The sequence below is a fragment of the Ammospiza nelsoni genome, chromosome Z, assembly GCF_027579445.1.
Source record: "Ammospiza nelsoni isolate bAmmNel1 chromosome Z, bAmmNel1.pri, whole genome shotgun sequence".
Lineage (NCBI taxonomy): Eukaryota > Metazoa > Chordata > Aves > Passeriformes > Passerellidae > Ammospiza > Ammospiza nelsoni.
This window is the reverse complement of record NC_080669.1, coordinates 53,104,244-53,124,165: the sequence shown is the minus strand read 5'-3', so window position 1 is coordinate 53,124,165 and position 19,922 is coordinate 53,104,244. Positions and strand designations below refer to the sequence as shown.

General features: G+C 36.2%; 1 protein-coding gene across 1 annotated transcript in view; it reads right to left on the bottom strand.

The window, feature by feature from the left end:
* PDE4D (phosphodiesterase 4D) overlaps positions 1–19,922 on the bottom strand; it is a 348,269-nt gene that overhangs the window by 65,938 nt on the left and 262,409 nt on the right. Inside the window, exons 3-5 of the mRNA XM_059491975.1 lie at positions 15,007–15,043; positions 12,485–12,558; positions 11,626–11,675 (exon numbers count right to left, since the gene is read on the bottom strand). Of these exons, the coding sequence (XP_059347958.1) occupies positions 11,626–11,675; positions 12,485–12,558; positions 15,007–15,043 (161 nt within the window). The remainder of the gene's footprint in view (positions 1–11,625; positions 11,676–12,484; positions 12,559–15,006; positions 15,044–19,922) is intronic.

Sequence of the window (19,922 nt, the reverse complement as noted above, 5' to 3'; positions counted from 1 at the left end):
TGGTGAGTTGTGAGAGGACTGCTACCATCCATACCACCTTTTTAGTGAGGTGAAAATACAGAGAAAGAGAAACAGAAAAAGTTAAGTCAAATCTTAGCCAGGCCTGAAATAATGTAATCAACTCCTACTCACTGAGGTTGTTACTTCAGTTCCAGACTGGACAGTCAAACCAAGAGCAGTAACTGAGAAATGAGTGAAATGAAACCCAGATTTCCACTCATTAAAAAATCGTTAAGATTCATGCATAATGGTCAATGACAGAATCTAGAAAGTCAATTTTCCCTGAATTCTGTTTATATTGAATGCAATAGTTTTAAGATCAAGTGGAAGTATCAGCTCTGAATGTGGAGTTTTATGGCAGAAGTCCATTGATACTGCCTGTGAGCCCAAGAGTCTCTAGCTCTAGGAAAATAATGTATTTGTCTTTGTTTATGTATAGATGTCAGAAGAAATTCAGAAGTTATTGGGAGGGTTCTGAGATTAAGCTTATAAAAAGATTCCACTTGTGTAACTGTTTCAAATGAGATAAGACAAATTACTTTTAATTTGTATATGATGTAGAAACTATTTAAGATCATCATTATAGCAGCCAAGATGGTCCCTACACCATATTAAGTTCTTGTCTGTGCACTTATGGGAGTAAATAAAATTCTAAAATTTATTCTTCTTCGTATATTTAAAAAAAAAAACTTTTAATGATTTTGAGTCCAATATGAAAGAAGTAGAATACTGAACTGGAAGGTAACTACCTATTCAAAGTAAATTTGTACAATGTTTCAGGATGGCATAACAATATATTAAATTGAAAGTAAAACAACTTAAAAATTAGAAGCCAGGTTTTATTCCGCCCTCCCCCCCCCCCCCCCCCCCAAATTAGTAGCCAGAGGACATTTATTTCCTCAAACATAATGTTTTGCTGGGTATTTGTGATAAATCCACCTAACAGACTCATGCACAATGACAACCACTGATCCATGTTCTTTGCCTTAGGAGTAGCCTTGAAATTCCACTCCCATTTACAGCTGGAGTGGACTACAGTCTGTTGTGCTAACATTTCCACTTCATAGGAATTACTAACACATTTCGAAAGTGTTAGTAACACTGAAGCCATGCTTTTATGTTACAGGAGTTTCTGTAATGGCAATAAGCAGAAATTGAAGCCTTGAAAAATGGCCAGATAGAAATAGTGGCCAATAGTGTTAGTATCATGAATAACATTCTCTTCATGGAGAAACCCTTTACAGAAGAACACAGGAAGCAGAAGCCCTTCTGCCCTCCCCTGCCCCTTTAAAGGACAGTTTCTCTTTCCAGCCTCAGCCAACAGAACAGATTATATGAAGTGAACAAAGTCAAGAACATTATTTCTGAGTCCTATTCCTCCGCTAATCCAATTCACAATTCAACATTAGATGTGGGGAACAATCTTTTCTATGAAAAACTCACACTTTATTTTACTGTGCCTTTGTAAACTTTTGGCAATGATCCTGACTGTCACCTGGTAACTGTCCATTCTCCAGCAACACAACCAGTAACACAACACAGAGACAAGTTTCAGAACTTCTAGAAGCAATCTTGTGGAAAGGAAAGTGGGTAGCATGGTCTTCATATATGTGATAATTTTATTTAAAGCTATGTTGCTACTGATGCTAGAGATCTGATCATAGGTAAACCAGCTTTAATGTGCTAGCCATGAATCTGTGAGACTGTGGGTCTTAGCCTGGGGATTTATTAACACTGAGCATTTATTCTGCTGGATTAAAGTCACACTTCTTCATCTCTGTTCGTGTCTGCTCACTAAACAGAATGTGCTGAGAGATATTTACACGTCTCGTCGTCCTCCTCATTCACAAGGCTGCCTAAGAATGCACTAGGGAAGCTCTTTCTCTGCATTGAAATATTAACACTAGCTTCCAAATAACCTTGTCTAAGCACTGCCTGATGAGGAGCTAGTCAGTAACTCAGACAGTAGAATTGTAATCTGCCTTTTCCACCAACTTGCTGAACAAATGTAAAAAATTATATTAATTACATTTTATTATGAGAAAGATGGATTTTTATGGTGTATTTTTGACGGCTGGAATTGTTACTTTGAAAGAACAAAATTTTTAAAGAAAAATTTTATTATATTTTGATTTTATTCTATGGAATTTTAGTCTTTAGAATACTTATGTAAAATTTTTTATTTTCCAAAGGTAATGTGGCCATAGTTTATAATTCAGGTCTGCAGGATTGAGCTGTGATTGGAAATAATGCTTGCAGAACTGACATCTCACAGAACCATCAATGCATACAGTTTTCAAAAATAAACACATATGAATAAATTTATGTACACTAAGAAGTAGCAATATATATTTATTTTAACAACCAATCTTCAACAACCAACAAGAAATGGAATCCAATCTTGGAAATTATGGGCAATTTTTATAGCCCTTTTTTATAGAGAAGACTAGCATTTTTTTTGGAGAAAAGAGTTTTCAAAGAAAAACTGGCTACTGGCCTTACCACAAATATATTATTTGTTGAAACAACATTTATTCCTTTGAGCATCAACTCTGTCTTGTATGTTTAGACAATAGTATTTGTGGAACAGAATTGTGCCCTTCTCTTTTGGAATGCATACTGAGGCTACAAGGAGCCTTTTTCTCCCCTGAGAACTTCCCACACCATGGTTTTTCATTGCATCATATCTTACAGCCACTCCTACCTTCTAGGGATCAAATAAACCAAACCCAAAACAGAAGTCAAGGGAGTATAAATCTGCGAGGAGGGTGGAACTGCACTAGACCAAAGAAAAGTGTTGCAAAAGTGTTGTAAAAGACTAATTGGTGCTGCAGTTTCAGATTTTACTCAGCAAAGCAAAAACTGTCAGATTTCATCAGATTTAATCGTTTGTGAGAATCAGCAGAAGCAAGGCAAACAGGCTTTGGTTTTACAATGTCATACAGTGAATATCTATGGCTGATAGGTAACATGCTTACATACATTTCCAATGAAATCATGTGCAGAAGCACATTATGTCTACGTGGTTTAACCAATGGACTGTTGCGCTCCCATGTGAAAGGCATAAACATACTAAGTCAGCTGCTTGCTTTTTGGAAATACCACCTTGAACTGCAAAAACATATATGGCTGTAGGGCTAACACTTCTCTGCTCACCTCCTTGATGTGATAGGTTTTCAGAGTTGAAGATTGTATGAAGAATGATGAGATTCAGACAAACAGATCAGATTGTGATGAGATTCATGAGATGAAATTTGATGAGATTCAAATTCTCTTTATATTATATTAGATATGTAAAAAATATTTTGAGATTCACTCCCAAACCCACAAAACAAAAACAAAGAAGAGGAAAAAAAAGGGAAGCCAGCAGAGAAGAAATGTATTTCTGCATCTGACATGCTGAAATAGATCATACATACATACAGGGCAGAGAAAGGGCAGAATACAAAACACAATTTGAGGGTCAGATAGCATTTGCCATTGCTTGTAGTAGCTGCAATCCAATTTAAAATAACCAACCTACACAAAATTCTGTTTTTGATTTTTCCCTTTGAAAAGCAGAGTTCAAACCCAGTAGTATTAATAGCAAAACCAACCACATCTACAATAATGATAACAACAAGATTAAAGACTCCTCCCAAACCAAATACTGTTTTCTTTCTCATTAGTTGCCTACCGTCATCTGTTGGACCTTCCCAAATCCTGCTGATACCATTTAGGTAGCTCAGCTTTCCAGGTTTTGAAACTCTTGCTTGATTTTCTCCTTCATTTCTATGGCACAGACTTCTTCCTGGGCTTTCTATTCTAGTCATCTTTGCACTCCTTAAATTAAAGACTGATTAGTCAATAGATCTTATGGTATGTGCACTAAGTTATTAACATATGATGTACTTAGTACAAAGGGAATTTGTAAATGCTTGCTAATCCAAGTCACTTCTGTAAAATGCTCCTGATTTAATTCACATTTTTTTAGTACAGTAGTAAGCAATATAGTGGCTTAATTTACTCAATTGGATATAATACTACCTTCCTCATTGCAATTAAGAAAAGAAACTTTTTATTTTTATCATAATATCCTACAATTTAAGCAATAGGTCCTAAATTTTTGTCTCTCATCTGTATTTTTTATTTGGCTTAACATCTGTCCAAATTCATATCTAATTTAAATGTTCAAATATAAATATTATTGCAGAATATAATTTAAAATTCTGTGTGCAGAAGGAATAATTAATCAGATTGGCATATTTATGCTAACATTTGAATGCAAATATTTGGGAATAATTTTTAATATTTCATAACAACTAAAACTATATGCATGTGACTTCAGCTACTTCATTAACTCAGAATATCATCATAATGGGAATAAAATCAAAGCTTCCAAGTACAAAAAAATTTGCCTCTACTCAAATAATCTTCTTAATGGTGAGCTGATTAAGGACAATGATAAAAGAACGTAAATTTTACAATTCTATTAACAGAAAGGAAGAGTCATTGATCTATGAAAACCTGGCTGAGTACTATGGTTTGGGTTTGATTAGGAAATTTTAAAGTCATACCTTGGCACATTTAACATTTCAAGTGAGAACAGTAAGAACAGACAGTAAGAACTACTGTCTCTTTCACAGCCTCCCATCATTCCTTCCAAAGCCCCCCAGTCAAATTTGGTAAAATCTTCACTGCAACTCTTCCCTGACAAGCTTCTGGTAGAGAATACTTTAGAATATTTGGGACGATGCTAGGCCGCCCACTGCTGGTGTTCCTCATGGATAGTTACACCAAAGTAATGTCCACTGGATAACTCAGGTAATGCCCACTGGATAACACTGCCTTAGGCACAGGCAGCGTGGGGGCTCCCTGAGACACTTGCCTGCCTCCCCTGACTATAAAGAATGCATGTGGTTGTTCAGAGGGATTTGATACCAAGAGAGCCAACTGGAAGCATAAAGCATAGGGGCATGTCTGAATACATGACTGCACACCAATCAGTTGTTTCCATGATGAACAGTTTCCACTATCCAAGATTTTGTGAGTTACCAAACATTGGAAAAAGAGGTCTTTTTGCATTAATATAATTCAACTTTTGGCCTGAGAGAAGAAGACTGAATTTTAGGCATTGCTCATTCCTTAAATTTTTAATCCTAGTTCTTAAGAATGCGCAGTAGGCATTAGTGGATATTACTACCACCAGACCTGGAATTACACCTTTCAGTTGAAGATTAGTCATTTTGCAGGATGTAAAGCAAAACACACGAGGACACAGGGAGAAAATGCAGAAAAGGGAAGCTTTGTTGTATCTTGTCTCCAGGGTTGTCTGACCATGGCTTCTGGCCACTCTGATTCACTGCTGTGTTCAGGCTCCTTACTCAGGAACCTGCATACAATAAAAGCAGAACTTATGCACTTTAATGGGTGATTTCCACGTAGCCCTTAATTTTTAAATGGATGCGCAGGAAAGTGAATAGGCTGGAATAGGCCAGTTTCTCAGTAATCTATTAAAGGAAAAATATCTACTTTTAAATAAATCTTTCAGACTGAACAGGTGATAATGTGTCCCTGATCAGAAATGAAAGATGTGAAAAGAAGGTACATCCAGACTGCAACCAAGTCATACTGGAAACCACATCTGCTTCAGTTTTATTTTCTATATTCATCAGACAAGGGACTGCATTTGTAATAGAAAGAAGAAAAATGACACAGGCAAGAGTCCTATTTTTCTTTCTGATTCTTCTCAACTCTGTCTTAAAAACAAAACTATATTTCACTCTTTTCAGTTGTTTTTCTGTTGTTACGAATACAATAAATACAGCCTGGGGTCAAGTACAGTTTTCTGCTGTACTACACTAACTGTGCTTGTAAGGGACACAGGCTGAAAGGAGAAGAGGCACATGAAGCTTGTCACCCTGTTTCACTTTCCAGTGAAGTGGACAGTTTGGGTGAAATAGTGATATAAGGACTTTTACTGGTGCAGCAAAATATGAGAGCAATTTGAAGGAAAGATTTATGTGGGGATGCATATCAGATTATTGATGTGGAGATTAATAATGCCTCTGATGTTTTCTTTTTAAATGCATCCCTAGTCTAACTCCAAAATGTGTGAGTCTGAAACAAAATCAAGGCTCCACTACACTGCAGTCTTATGAAAAGTAACCTGAAGTGCTGGATAAAGATAAAAAGCAAAGGTCAGCCCTATGAGGGTTCTAGTCTCTATGCACTTTTATAACCACCACATATTTCTACTGAAACAGACTGCTAAAAAATGGAATTTATACACAAGGGCCGAGTGTTGTTGTCTACTCTCTGCAAAACATCCCCTTTTATTTTCTAAATTTTGTTTCAAGTGGTTATTTTTAATTACATGGGCATTCCTGCCAGGAATATCATAAACTATGACATGTATTTCTTTGTTTAACTTCCTATTTTATGAAAGCTTACATATTTGCCCATCAGGTATCAGTGTTGAAGAGTGCTATTCAAATATAGAGTGTCTGTTTTGTGCCCTGGTTTTATTCACTTCCTTGGATGTGAGATGATACACGAACAGCTTATCTGGTTCAAAACCAAGCCAGTCCTCTTCTTGCTGTTCTGCCTTAAGGTTAATCACTGTTCTGCAAACCCACTCACCCTAAAAGAGCCCTACATATAGATTTCATTTGAAGCCTTCGGGTTAGAAAACTTTTGCAACATTAATTAAAACTCTACAAATCAAGATGAAGAATGCATTCCGCAAGCCTTCACAGTTGTATCCTTTTAATAACAGCCTCTTCCCTAAACTAATGCGGCTGAACTGGGGACAACACTTTTTAAAAGGAAAACTATTTTACTGAATGACTCCATTTAAGCAGCTGTTTTTTAAAATTGTAGCACACGAAAGTACTGCACAAGCTAAGACACTGAAAATTCTTTTTCTGAATGCAAGCAAATATGGATTCCATTTATTACTATCAAATGCTCACAAACTCTGCATGTACAAGGAATAAAGCTGCTAATTCAGCCCCAAAGATGAGGAGATTACTTTGAAGGTCTGCGTGGGGAGCTGACTGCTGGTTCTTCGATGCCTTACCTGTTAGCTACATACCTTACTTCCTATGGGTCAGGGGATGTATGAATGAATTTCAGTCTGAATGTAATTTGTGCCCCGTATCTCACAGAGCAATGTGATTTTGTTTGTGTTGTGGCTAACAAGGCTATAAGTAAGATAACTCTCTGTTTGGTGATCATGACCTAGATACGGACTTTTAATGATTAACTGAAAAGAGTCCCTGACGTAAATATGGCTCTTTTCCAAATCTGTCCTATTTACAAAAAATATTACTGCTTGTTTAAGAAAACAATATACAGATCACTTGAAAGTGCTTTTCACAGTAAAGGTGGGGAACTGGTTCAACTCCACTAGATTTGTTCAGCTCCACCAAAGCTGATGATTATCAATCCTATATTCAAACACTTGGAAAATTGTGAGTTTGTTTTGCAAAAAGAAGATGGCTGAAGCTAGCTAAAACAACCAATATCTGCATTCCTATTTGGTTATGGAACTTCATGTGTCAGATGGAGGGATTTTAATGGAAGCTAAATCTAAATATGCTCCGAGCTGCAAAATATAAATGTTTATTTTTCTCTACTATTAGAATTCATAGAATCATAAAATGGTTTGAGTTGGAAAAGGCTTTAAAGACTATCTAGTTTCAACACCTTCCACTAGACTGGGTTGCTCAGAGCCTCTGCTCAAACAATTCCATCCAGGGGTGGAACATTCAGATCTCTGAGCAACGTGTTCCAGGCCCTCGCCACCCTCAGAATTTCTTCTTAATGTCTACTGTAAATCTGTCCTCTTTCAGCTTATAAACCTTTCCCCTTGTCCTATCATGACAAACACGTGTAAAGAGTCCCTCTTCAGCTTTCGTGTAGGCCCCTTTATGTACTCGAAGCCCACATAAAGGGGCCTACAGGAAAGCTGAAGAGGTAACATATGTAGGATCATCCTCCACTTCTCTAAACAGAACAACACACGTCCATCAGCCTGTCCTCACAGGAGAGGTGCCCCAGCTCTCTCTGATCATCCCTCATCATGGCTTCCTCTGGACTGGCTCAAGCAGGGAAAAGCCTTTCCTGTGCTGGGGGGCCCAGATCTAGGTGCAGTACTCCAGGTGAGAGCTCAAGCAATGAATTCAGCAAGGCCTTCAATGCTGTCTCTCACAGTATCATCATAAGCAAACTCTGGAAGTGTGGACTGGATGAGTGGGCAGAATTGTAACTGGCAAGCTTAATCCTCAAGTCACAGATGGTTCCTTTGTTTTGAAAACAAAATATTTGTATTTCACTGGTTGTGCTAAGAGAATTACTGACAGTTTGAAATGAAACACCAGAAAATATGATTCATAGTGAGAGAAATCTCTCTTTTGGTTGAAGTACAGAACACCAAGCATAAGAGCAGCAAACCCTGTTATTTCAGGCTGGTCTTGGTCATGAGAAAGAGATGGCACTTGTAGGAAATTCATATCCTTTTGAGGACTTTGAACAGACGTAAGTTTTCATCTCTGCTTATTCACACTGACTATAGTCAAAACTGATATTTACATTCCAGAGTTTAAAGAAAGTATGAAAGGCACCATCTTGAAATTCTATTGTTACATGAAAAGCTCCCATGTCCTGCTCCCCAATTTGTCTGCAAAAGGAACACTCAGCATGCTGTAGCACAGCTGTCTGATAATGAACATGTCATTGATATTCATTAGCTTCTCTCAACACAGTTTACAGTAAGGATTCATGTGGATATACTGAATAGAAAGGACTTTATTTTGATCACAACTGCTACATATTTAGATTGAAAAATCACCATAAATTTTAAGACTACCGGGGTGGCTGTTGCTTCTAAGAATTTGAACAGATGACTCCTGTGCTGTTTCACTTCTCAATGTCATAGTTTCTTACTTTTTTGCTAAGGTATGCTGCCATAGATTTATGCCTCATGAATTCTTAAAATAGCAAATGAGAGAATTTTGCTCTTGCTTTTTTAGTTACTTGCCTTTACCAGATTGCTTCTCATATTTCCTTTGTTGATACCCCCATATCTTCTGCAGTAGTTCACTTCTGTGATCATCTCTTTCCTCAGAGAGAATCTTCCCAGAGACATGTCTTGAACAACATAAAATCTCCATCTTAAGTGTCTGTTTTCTGATTTATCATCAATATAGCTTAGTGACACTGTGCCCTCCAGTCACCTAGATTGCTACCTTGCCTGTAAGTTCTTGCTGAGATTGCAAGCTGAGTCATCTGGATGATATGATGGGGGTCTACCCTAGCTGGTGTATTTTTCTGGACACTCCATGACACAAGTTCTGAGAACAGCAAAACCAGGACGATTTCTCAGCAGGAAGGATCTCTATAAGATACATTTTGAATGTTCCCCACAAAAATTCAAAAAACTTAGTAGCATGCGAAAGGGCTTTCAATTATTCTTTGAATTATAGCAGAAGTGTTTTTAATCTTCCTTCTTAACACACTGCTGTTAAGACATTTCACTAGGATTCTATATGCCCCAAGAACAAACCTATGCATATTTCTGCACTGATGCCATTAAATTAGTTGCCATGGAAATATCAAAACCAGCTTATAACTAAGAACGGGCAAACCTGTTCATGCAAAATAGTATCCAGCCTCAATTTCCATTCAATAGTCAAAATTAATTGTAGCCATTTTCATGCTTTATAGTGGCTTAATATCTTTGTTATATCATTAAAGTCTTTCAACCACTCATATCCAGTGCACACAGGCTTCAGATCATCCTGTTCAGTGCATAATTTGGGCACAGAAATTCCAGCAGCATCTCTGAGAAATCAGACTAAATTAAATTAGACTAAATTATCCTTACTATTCTTTGCCTTTTATTGCCGCCTTTGAATTTATTGGCAAATAAAGAATTTTCTAGATTAATTGGAGAGCTAACTGTGGTACTTTCTTTCTAAACTTTAAAATATCAGATGATTTATGGCTGACATGTGGAGTTCACTCTGAGGATTAACTGAATCGAAACCTTCAGATCAGGAAAAATTTAAAAAGAGCAACAGCATCTTCCAACAGATAGTGTCTTGGGTCCTGCTGTCTGAACAGCTTCTCCTGCTGGAGAAAAGAAGTCGACCTCAGGGAAACAGCTGTGGGAGAGCATGTAAGGTAGCGCTCCCTGGCATGCACATCTTCTTTTCTGGATATCATTTTCTTTTACTATCATGAATTTCACTATGTTTTCTAAAGTTAGTCCCTTGGAGTTAAAGAAAGAGCCCTATACTTGAGTTAACATATTTCTGGATTACTCTGCTATGAGACAACTCACAAAATCAAAAATAGATATAGTATTCATAACTGAAACGGTTTATAGAGACCAATCTGAAACCAATGCCCAGAATTACTTCTTCGAGAAATATATTAAGAAAGGATCATTAATATAATTGGTTTACATATATAGATATATCTTCTTACTATTATTTAACTAACTGCCTTTCTGTTTATAGTATAGATTTAAACACATAAACTTCTGTCTCCTGATGAGCCCTACACACAAATGTTCATATTGTATGACCTCCTAGGAGAATAAAACTGAAAAGAACTGCCAAGACCAGGTCCTTTTAAGGTGAGAGGTTAGCTGAAAAAACCCATTGATTTTAACACATTCCAGAGCCTAAAGGCAGAAACCATTGAACATTGAAAAGCTACATTGCTTCTCAAAATTGCTGATGTACCATTTTTTTCTTAGAGATACAAATGTATAATTCAATTAAAAAGATGAGGTGTTTTGAAAATTATGGAAAATTGTGTTTATGGTTGTGGTTAAAATGATAATTTGCCTGTTTAGTAAGTGTCTGTATACTTTCATCAAGAAGAAAAGCAAATACTCTTTTACTCTGACAGAACACAATAGAGAAAGTAACACCCAGAAAATTACATAGTGTAAGTTGTGAATTAATATGTGTAAAAAATATGGGGTCCAATAAAGTGCATTTCCATAAAGACAAACAAGACAAAGTTGCCATCAAAATAACCAAAAGTAGTGTGGGGTAAAATTTTCCAAAATATTAATGTCATTTGCACTGCTAGTCTTGTTTTTAAGTCAATGCTTCCTTAGAAATGATACTATGTTTTAAACGAAATTTCTTCCTCATACAAATGTTATAAAAATAGGATTTACAATTCTAAATCAGAAAATTCAGTTTTGAACATTTCTCCTCATAGCATATGCACTTTTGAAGTGAAGACTTTGTGCCTGCATAGCTACAGAACTCTACATCCCAAAAAGAAAGATGAATAGATTCCTCATATCCATTTTTTTTCTACCAGATTTCTTTGTAAAAAGTTAATTATTTTATTCATGAGATGGTCAGACACTGGTATATAAGGAAAAATATTTGGGAAAGAACTTAAATTAAAACTGGAATAATAAAATAGAAATCAGACGTTAACAGGACTGAACACTAGGAGTCACCAATTTGAGTCACTATGTGACTCAAAAACTCAAAACCTCTTTGATAAAACAAATATAGGGATATGAAACGATATAAGTATATGAAGCAATATATATTTACTACTATATTTACTATTTCAGTTAGATGCTTTTTATAAATAAATTATTCTTACCTGTTATAGTTGCTTTGTTAATAGATGGTTGGCTACACATTGGTGATCTTCTATGAAAAAGGAAATGAAAAAAGGTTTAAGCCTGAAAAATTCACTGATGACTGAATTCTTGAACAACACAACAGAAAATACATTACCTGGGAATTTATTTGGGAACTCCAGAACAGGAAAATTTTAGAAACTTTTAGGTTTATTAAAAGCCTGCCTAATCACATCTAGAGCAAATACATAGTTTGAAATGTGACTTATAAACATATACAAAGACATTATTTTCTTTGAAATGCTAAATACTTCTAGGTTTCACAATGCATGCTTTGGGTGAGGGAAATGACTTCACTACATTTGCCAGTGTAACTAACATTAGTGTTAACTGTGATGCTGTAACATGACTGGAGAGAGATCATATTTATGCTGCCTAATTTATAGTTATGAACTCCTCTGGGTAGGCTGGGTATCACTACCTTGAATGAGTGAAGAAGAGTTCTAGGTTCAGACCATGCAAGTAGATCTCAGTGAGGGCAGCTCCTGCTCCCTCTGTTTCATCTGCAATACTCAGGCTGTGCCTGAATGGTCATCTCTGAATGATCTTAGACTACTTTATCTAAAATCACATAAGGTGAAAAAACCTACTCCAAGTTTATGCAAGGACAACAACTGCAAGATCAATTAGAAGGCAAGGGGGCTATTGTCTCAGCCACCAACTATAATATGTTTAGGGGATTAATAAACTTATTTCTCATCATTGATTTATGCAGGTTTGGTGGCACAGACTGAAATCTATAACTCATATTTGTCTTCTTAGCTTACATAAAAAAAACTATCACTGCAAAAAGTTCAGCGGCCAAAAAATGACACTCACTTGCTGGGTGCCCGGTCTTGTAAATTGGTTAATGCAGCAAAGTTATTCCGGACAGTACGCAGGCTGGCCAGAACCTGGAACAAAAAAAGTGGTTTCAGTATCAATTTCTGCATAAGTGAGACTGATCTATCTCTGCTCCACTGTGCTGAAAGAAAATGGAAAGCACATTGCAAAACCACTGTAAAAGGTTTTCTGGGCAGGTTAGTCTGGATACTTTGGCAATTATTTAACAATAATATGTCTGTAATACAAAGTCAGTAGTTTACCTCTATTATTTTGTTCCCCTCATAAACAAATCATTTTCTGTCTGAAGGAAGGCTGACTTGCAGGGGAGGAAATTATTTTTACATAATTCTACTTATTTCTTTAAAATAACAAGAAAAGCATTTGAGTCTGGAAGATAATAGTCCATTCAACCCTAATACCTCAGGCATAAGAAATAATTACAGTTTTATTGCAGTTCGGTCCCCACAAACTCCAAATGACAAAGGGAATGAGATTGTCTAGACTACCATGAAAAGTAAAAATGTAGAAGCATCTCCTCTAAGAGGCACAGTTGATTTAGGGACTCAGTGCAGAAGGCCAGGGGAAGTTATTCCCTGAGAGGCAGGAAAAGTCTGCAGACTCTTACAAGCTTTATGCATTGGGGAAGACAACATAGATGAACTGCTTCCTTTCTGGACTTAAGATGTAAGGTAGCAGACAGTGAATGCAGTGGAGTGTCTTTGTGTTATAAGTGGCATAGGCACTCTCTTGTGAAGATAGCAAGGTAACATACAAAAGATTTTGTGCCATGTGATGGTAAAAAAGTGAACCTCTCTGTCATGGGAGAGGTTGTTCAGCTGATGTCAGAGAGGAACCATGAGTTTATTTGAGCTAGGCCGGACATGGGAGAAAGCAGCAACACTAATCATTGGTATGTCTTTGCAGAAGTTGGGCTTCGTTTTTTTCTCAGCCCAGACTGGGCTTGGTTCCTGGTGAACCCATCTGACGAATAACAAAAGCAGCAATGAGGAGCTGGGTTTCAGAGATCTGGGTTGAGGAGTGCACAGCCCTCTTTTCATAGCACCTTAAATGTATGCAGGAGGTAGGAAGTGAGTAGGACATCGAAGAAAAAGAGAATAAATTAATGAAAGTTTGTAACAAAAAGTTAAGAACTAGCAATGACTCACAGTGGTCAATTACCTCATTGGAGGTAATTTCCAAAGAAGTCAAGATAATAAAAAATACCTTTGACTAACGAAACAGTATTAATCTGTTATGTTTATTAATCTGTTATGTTTTTCCTTCCAAAAATCAGGAAGCAAACTGACTTATATTTAATTCAGCATGGATTTAAACTAATTAAATATGTCATAAAATTTGCATATTCGGGGCACAGTGGAGATTTCAGACTATTTTATAAAAGGCCCTTCCTTAATATTTTCTCTCCTAGTAAAAGATGATGGTTTTACCCATAACAAGGACTTGATTGAGTCTTATAAACACTGAATCTCTTCAAAATATAATTAAATATATAATAAAGTATTTAATATTCTTTTAACAGCTTATTATTTGACCAAAGCAACCTAAATAGTGTGGCTGAAGCTGCCACATGTGCTTATATGTGGCATATATATGTATGACATATGATGTATATAATATAATATAATATAATATAATATAATATAATATAATATAATATAATATAATATAATATAATATAATATAATATAATATAATATAATATAATATAATATATATTACATATAATATATAATATGTGTTGTGTTATATATTATATATTATATTACATAATACATATTATATATTATATATTATATATTATATATATAATACATACTATATTCTTATAAAATTCTTATTTGACACTGCTCTGGGACTCAGCCTTTCTCTCTCCATTCATCTTCAATCACATATGACTTCATACAGTAATTTGACTTTAATTCCTATCTGTTTTGGAGTAAAACCCATCATCATTGGTTCAAGGAAAAGCAATGTTAATTTTGCATACTTTATAAGGAAGCTCTCTTTTGAAAAACTGTGGCTTTTTAATCTGAATTATAAAGAATTTTGAACCAGTATTTTATAAACCAGAATCTGAATAGAAAAAACAAGTCTGGTTTTGTAAGGGAACACAAGTGTTCTGGATAAAATTTATCTCATGTCCAAAAATCTCAATGTATTTAATTCATAAAATATGTTAAAGTGCAGAAATTGTAATTAGAAAAATAACAGAATAACAGGAATCAGAGATTTGTCTCAATCATGAGTGCCTGCTACAGTATTTGGAAGAGATTAAAGGGGTTTGTCATGCTTTTGTACTTCAAATTTTCAGATAATCAAAAAGTGTTAAGAAAAAGAGGTATAGTTAGCAGAGTGGGAGGTTTATGACTTTCTCTTGAAACATTTTTCTTGTTTCAGGCAAACATATATAATATCAACAACAGAAAAGAACTGGTTTGACCATTTTGTCTTTAAATAACAAGGCCCTGTGAGAAATATGACAAAGCTGTTCCTACCTGAGCAAATGGTGTCACAATCAAATCATCTCCATGTCTGAAAAAAAAAAAAAATAAGGAGAACTGTGAGTTAGAAAAATTTCCTGCTTTAACAGAAAGAAAATCATGTTTTATAACACAGTACAGGTAACTCCAGTTTTATTCTTCTGCAATTACACTTTATTATGTTCCACACACACTCTGAAAAGCAAGTACCAACTTAGTTATTGCCCAGCTGCCTGGCAAGTCTATGGGAATGTTGACAGACCGGCCACTTTCTGTGCCGTGGGTATGGCAGGTGACTGACCATCCGGGATTAATCCACAGACATGTCATCCCAAAGGATAGAGGTGAGTGTTCCAAAAGTGACTCCAAAGGCAGAAATACAATATGTTTTTAATTTTCTTGTACTTCCCTGTAGTGAATTTACCATGAATTATAAGTTGCAACTTCTAACAGAAACTAATATTGATTTGGTGCTATTTTAATATTATTCAAGTTTAAGCATAAAATATGAGTTTTGAACATTAGATTTCAAGTCCATGAAAATCTAATTAGAAAAAGGCTGATAATGGAGAAATGTGACTGTGTTTGTCTTGCTACAACATTATTCTTATAATTTTTATACTGTCCACAAGGCAGCAATGATTTGCAGATACTGCAAGAACCTAATTAAAAGCAGTATGTGCAATCTCTACGGCTGTACAATCATTCTGTAAGGATGAAACAAAACTCCCCAATATTCAGGATCATCAGAATGTTTAATAACTCTGTAACCATTTTCATTATCATCTCTTTTATTCCTTTGGTAACAGAAGAATGGATTTTTAAACACCCTGTGGAAGAAATCTGCACTTTGAACACAGTCTTTGCAGGAGTGGTTGGAATAGGGTAGTGCTTCAGGTGAAACCACAGGTCCAGACTGGACAGAAAGCACATTACCTGACTTAGAACAAACCAAAAGAAACATGTCCTCCATAGGAGGAACTCAGAGGCTTTAATTGCTCAGGAAAGCCAAATCCAATCGGGTATAATAGACAACATGAATCAGCCCGGAGCATTAACAGGAGAGTTAATGACCACCTGGGTTTAGTGCCTCTTTATGTTTTCATTGGGTCAGGAAAACATCAGCAAATGCCCTGCACTATAATTTTAGATAAGGGTTGCTTAATGAATTACACAAAGGCTTCAGCAGAAGATAAGCCAAGTGCCTTTTTTTCATTTTTTATCCTGTTCTCCACTGAAAGAGAGTGTGACTATGCTACTTCACTTCCAGGAAAATTATGCTCTTTGTCTTTGAGTTCTGTGAAATGGCATTATCTGATATGTGACAGCTGGCTTAAATGTTTCTCAGTAGTCCTTTAATTTCTTATTTTTTATAAAGGATATTTTTATTTGCATAGAGCTACTCCATTTTTTGCTTCTTTTTTGACATTTAAAGGGCTCCCTGCTCAAAACATAAGGCCACTTTACAGTCTAAACTGTACATTTAGAAATTATGAAAGGGCAGAATTATGAAGATGAAAGTTTACAGGTAGCAGCAGCACTGGACAAAGAACAGAAAATGTTCAATAGTTTCTACCTGTAAATAAGACAGTGGAGACATGGAAATGGGTCTTTCTAGCATCTACCAGTGGCAAATACTCTGAATGCCCCATATATGACACAAATGCACAAAATATTCACCAGTGCCTCAAAGTACCAGACAACTCCTGAAACATAGTCACTAACATTAATTTCAGACTGGCAAAAAAATATGAAAATAAGATTGTCCTCCTCAAAATCTCTTGTGGGATTTTTTATTGTAGATGGTACATCCTCTCCTTCCCATTTAGCCCATTTGCCACCCTGTGGATGCTGAGGCACCCATAAAAGGCAAGAGCTACGTGTTCTTGGCTTTCTGTCCTGGAGGATCTTTATTCTTTTATGTAAAATAACAGGATCCCATTTTTCTCATTTTCAAATTTGATTCTACTTGAGTTGTTTCTGGACTGTATTTCACTGAAGAACACTGATATCATACTGTAGCTTGTTATTCTTCAGAAGAGGCATGATTAAGTAGTAATTTAATGTAGTGAAATCAAGCCAGGACTTGATTTTCACTTTTCAAATCTCCCTTGTGTCAAGAGCAACAAATCCAGATATTATCATTATTTTGTTCAACCTGATACTGAACGTACAGATATCCACAGCTTTCTCAAAATAGTTTAGCACTCACCAGACCACTTGAAGTGCAATGCAATCATAAAAGGTGGTGAGCAATCTTTGATCCACATTAGGTCAGAAAATCTGGACAAGGTGAGATGGTTCAAAAATAGAGCAGATATGTCCAAAGAAGCTTGTGGTAGTTTTGATACAGAAAAGCAGGAACACGTGATTCAAAATGCCATTGATACAGAGTGTACTGCAGTGTAATAAACACTACAATGTATCAGTGTCCCCCTCTACAGATGACATGGAAGCTTATGGGTAATTCGTTCTGGATTCCAGATAGGATAGTGCCCTCATCTGTATACAGAAGCAAGAGGGAGCATAAATACTGCAATATGCCACAGGCTTCTAAATACAGAGGTATTAGCCTTTAAAGCTAGAAGAAATTGTTCACATCATTGCTGGACTCTCTTAACTAGAATGCCTGCTATACTTGTTCACATCTTAATTTTTCAAAGGAAATAGCTGTTTTAAAACAGAATATTTTTCACAGAGCCCCAAAATTCAAAATTATCAGTTCTCCACCACCAAAGAACACTGCTAAAACATGCACCGGCCCACATGAGTTTAATGCCTGTTACATAAAACACAAGCAAAATTCTCTTTAGCAGACCAAAGATTATACACTGCATTGCAAGCTATTAGCCACAGTAAAGTGGTGAAGCCTAAACTTCTACAAATTTCTGATTTTTTCTTCATATCATTTCCTACATGACACTTGAACTCACATCATATAACCTATGCTGATCCCCACCCTGAGGAAGAGATGAAAGTTCTGTATTAAGAAAGAAGCTATTTGAACATGTTCAGTACAAAAGTTCTGCTTCCTTTCCTCAGGATTTGCATCAATTTGTCTCTTTTATCCCAATCACAGAACAGTAATTAACTTTTCCCTTAATAATAAGGAACTAAGAGATGCATGGACAGACAGAGAAGCAGGCAGGAAGATTAGGTGACTGCATAACCTTTACTTCATAATTAAACTGCATTAATTTAATATAAAATCTAATAAGAGAAGTAACTAGAGAGATATTCTGCTGACCTATCAGGATACACTTAAAAAATAGTGGATGTTTTTTATAGTGATTATAAAAAACTCACTATATCCATCCAGTAGAAGGATATCCCTTGATATCCTTCAAGGCTTTAGAGACCATGAGGAGAGTGAGGAACCTGCCCCTGTAGAGCTTCACAGGGAAACTCCTCAGAGTTTGTCTTTCTAAAGGCCATAGTAAACACAGTTTAAGGTTTTCTGGGTCTTTCTGGACTTTTACATGAATACCAACCGAGTTATCTTTAGGACATGCATTGAAGTTATGAGATATAAACAGGACAAATAGGAGCTCTGCCTTATTTGAATAGAGGGGAGAAAACATACAACGCATATTTACATCAGTTTGACACAAATGTACTAGCTTAAAGTATGATTTTATTGGTTTGCAACACTCCTCCCCTTGAATCAAAACCTTACTTATATTCTCATAAATACTGGCTGAGGATGCCTGTCAGGCCTTGAATCCAACTGGCACAGTCTGTGTTGGATTCTCTGGCTACAAACTTTGGATGTAGACCATTTGAAAGAAAAAAGCCGCCAACTGAACTGAAAAGCCCAGGAGGACAGTGGCTGTAGGGAATCCCTGAATGAAGTTTCACATCAAGAGCTTTCATCTCACTGCTTTCATCTGCTTTCCTCACACTGCCATATGAATTTACTGCATTTTAAAGAACTGTATAAGAAAGAAGATTGACACTAAGGTAGTCTTCTGTTTGGGTAAAAAAATATATGGCAGTTGCCTTTTGCAGTGTAAACATCTAGATTGGGATAAAACATTGCAACCACTCATTTCTGCATACAAGGTTGTATACTTACTGTCCAACAGTGTGTCTCAGCTTAGATGAGACATTTGTGTTTTGTTTGCTGGAACACAATTATACCATATACAAAACCACAAATGAAAGAGAATAAGATGATGGACTACCCTAACTGCCAGGATTTTCTTTTCTGTCCCAATAACATTTCATAGTTGAAGCCAAATACACACCCACAAAACTTATTAATTATGCTGAAGCATTCACATTGCTCAGGTTCACATTTTAGCAGCAATTAAAAATGATTCTAGATTGCACCCTGATACGGCAATGGTAATGGTACTAGCTATCAGAAGCTGTGCTTTGAGGAAAGTGAGCAGCAGTGGCTGCCTGCTCCATGCAGCTTGATACTTATATCATCATCTGCATTTGAAAAATACAAATGGGTTGGTTTGCAAAATTGATTTTGTGAGGTCAGAAATCATAGTGTTCCAAGTCAGCTTATTCTGCAGTAATAGTGCTGAAGTCATGTCATCTCAATTTTTAAAGACTTTGAGAAAAAAATTTTTGGCCGTGAGATAGCTTAGGCCTTGCTCAAAAAGCCAAGACTAAATAAGTGTAAAAAGCACCTCTTAAGGTTTGGCCCACATTACAAAATTAAGGTGTGGGTTTACACCTTTTTGTGGGGTTGCACCTTTTCCTAGATAGCCAGTGGGTTATTAGTGATTTGCATGTCTTTGAAAGGGTAAGCACAATCTGAGGGATGATTGGGCATCTCAGGCAGGGGACAGAGTCTATGACACTGCGGGCAGGCTGGGATTTAGGGTTGAGAGAACAAGCAATTAAAATTGGTATCAGAGCTATGAGCTGTAGAAGAGGGGGTTGTTTTTCCCAGAGCATTTTAATTCTGTGAACAT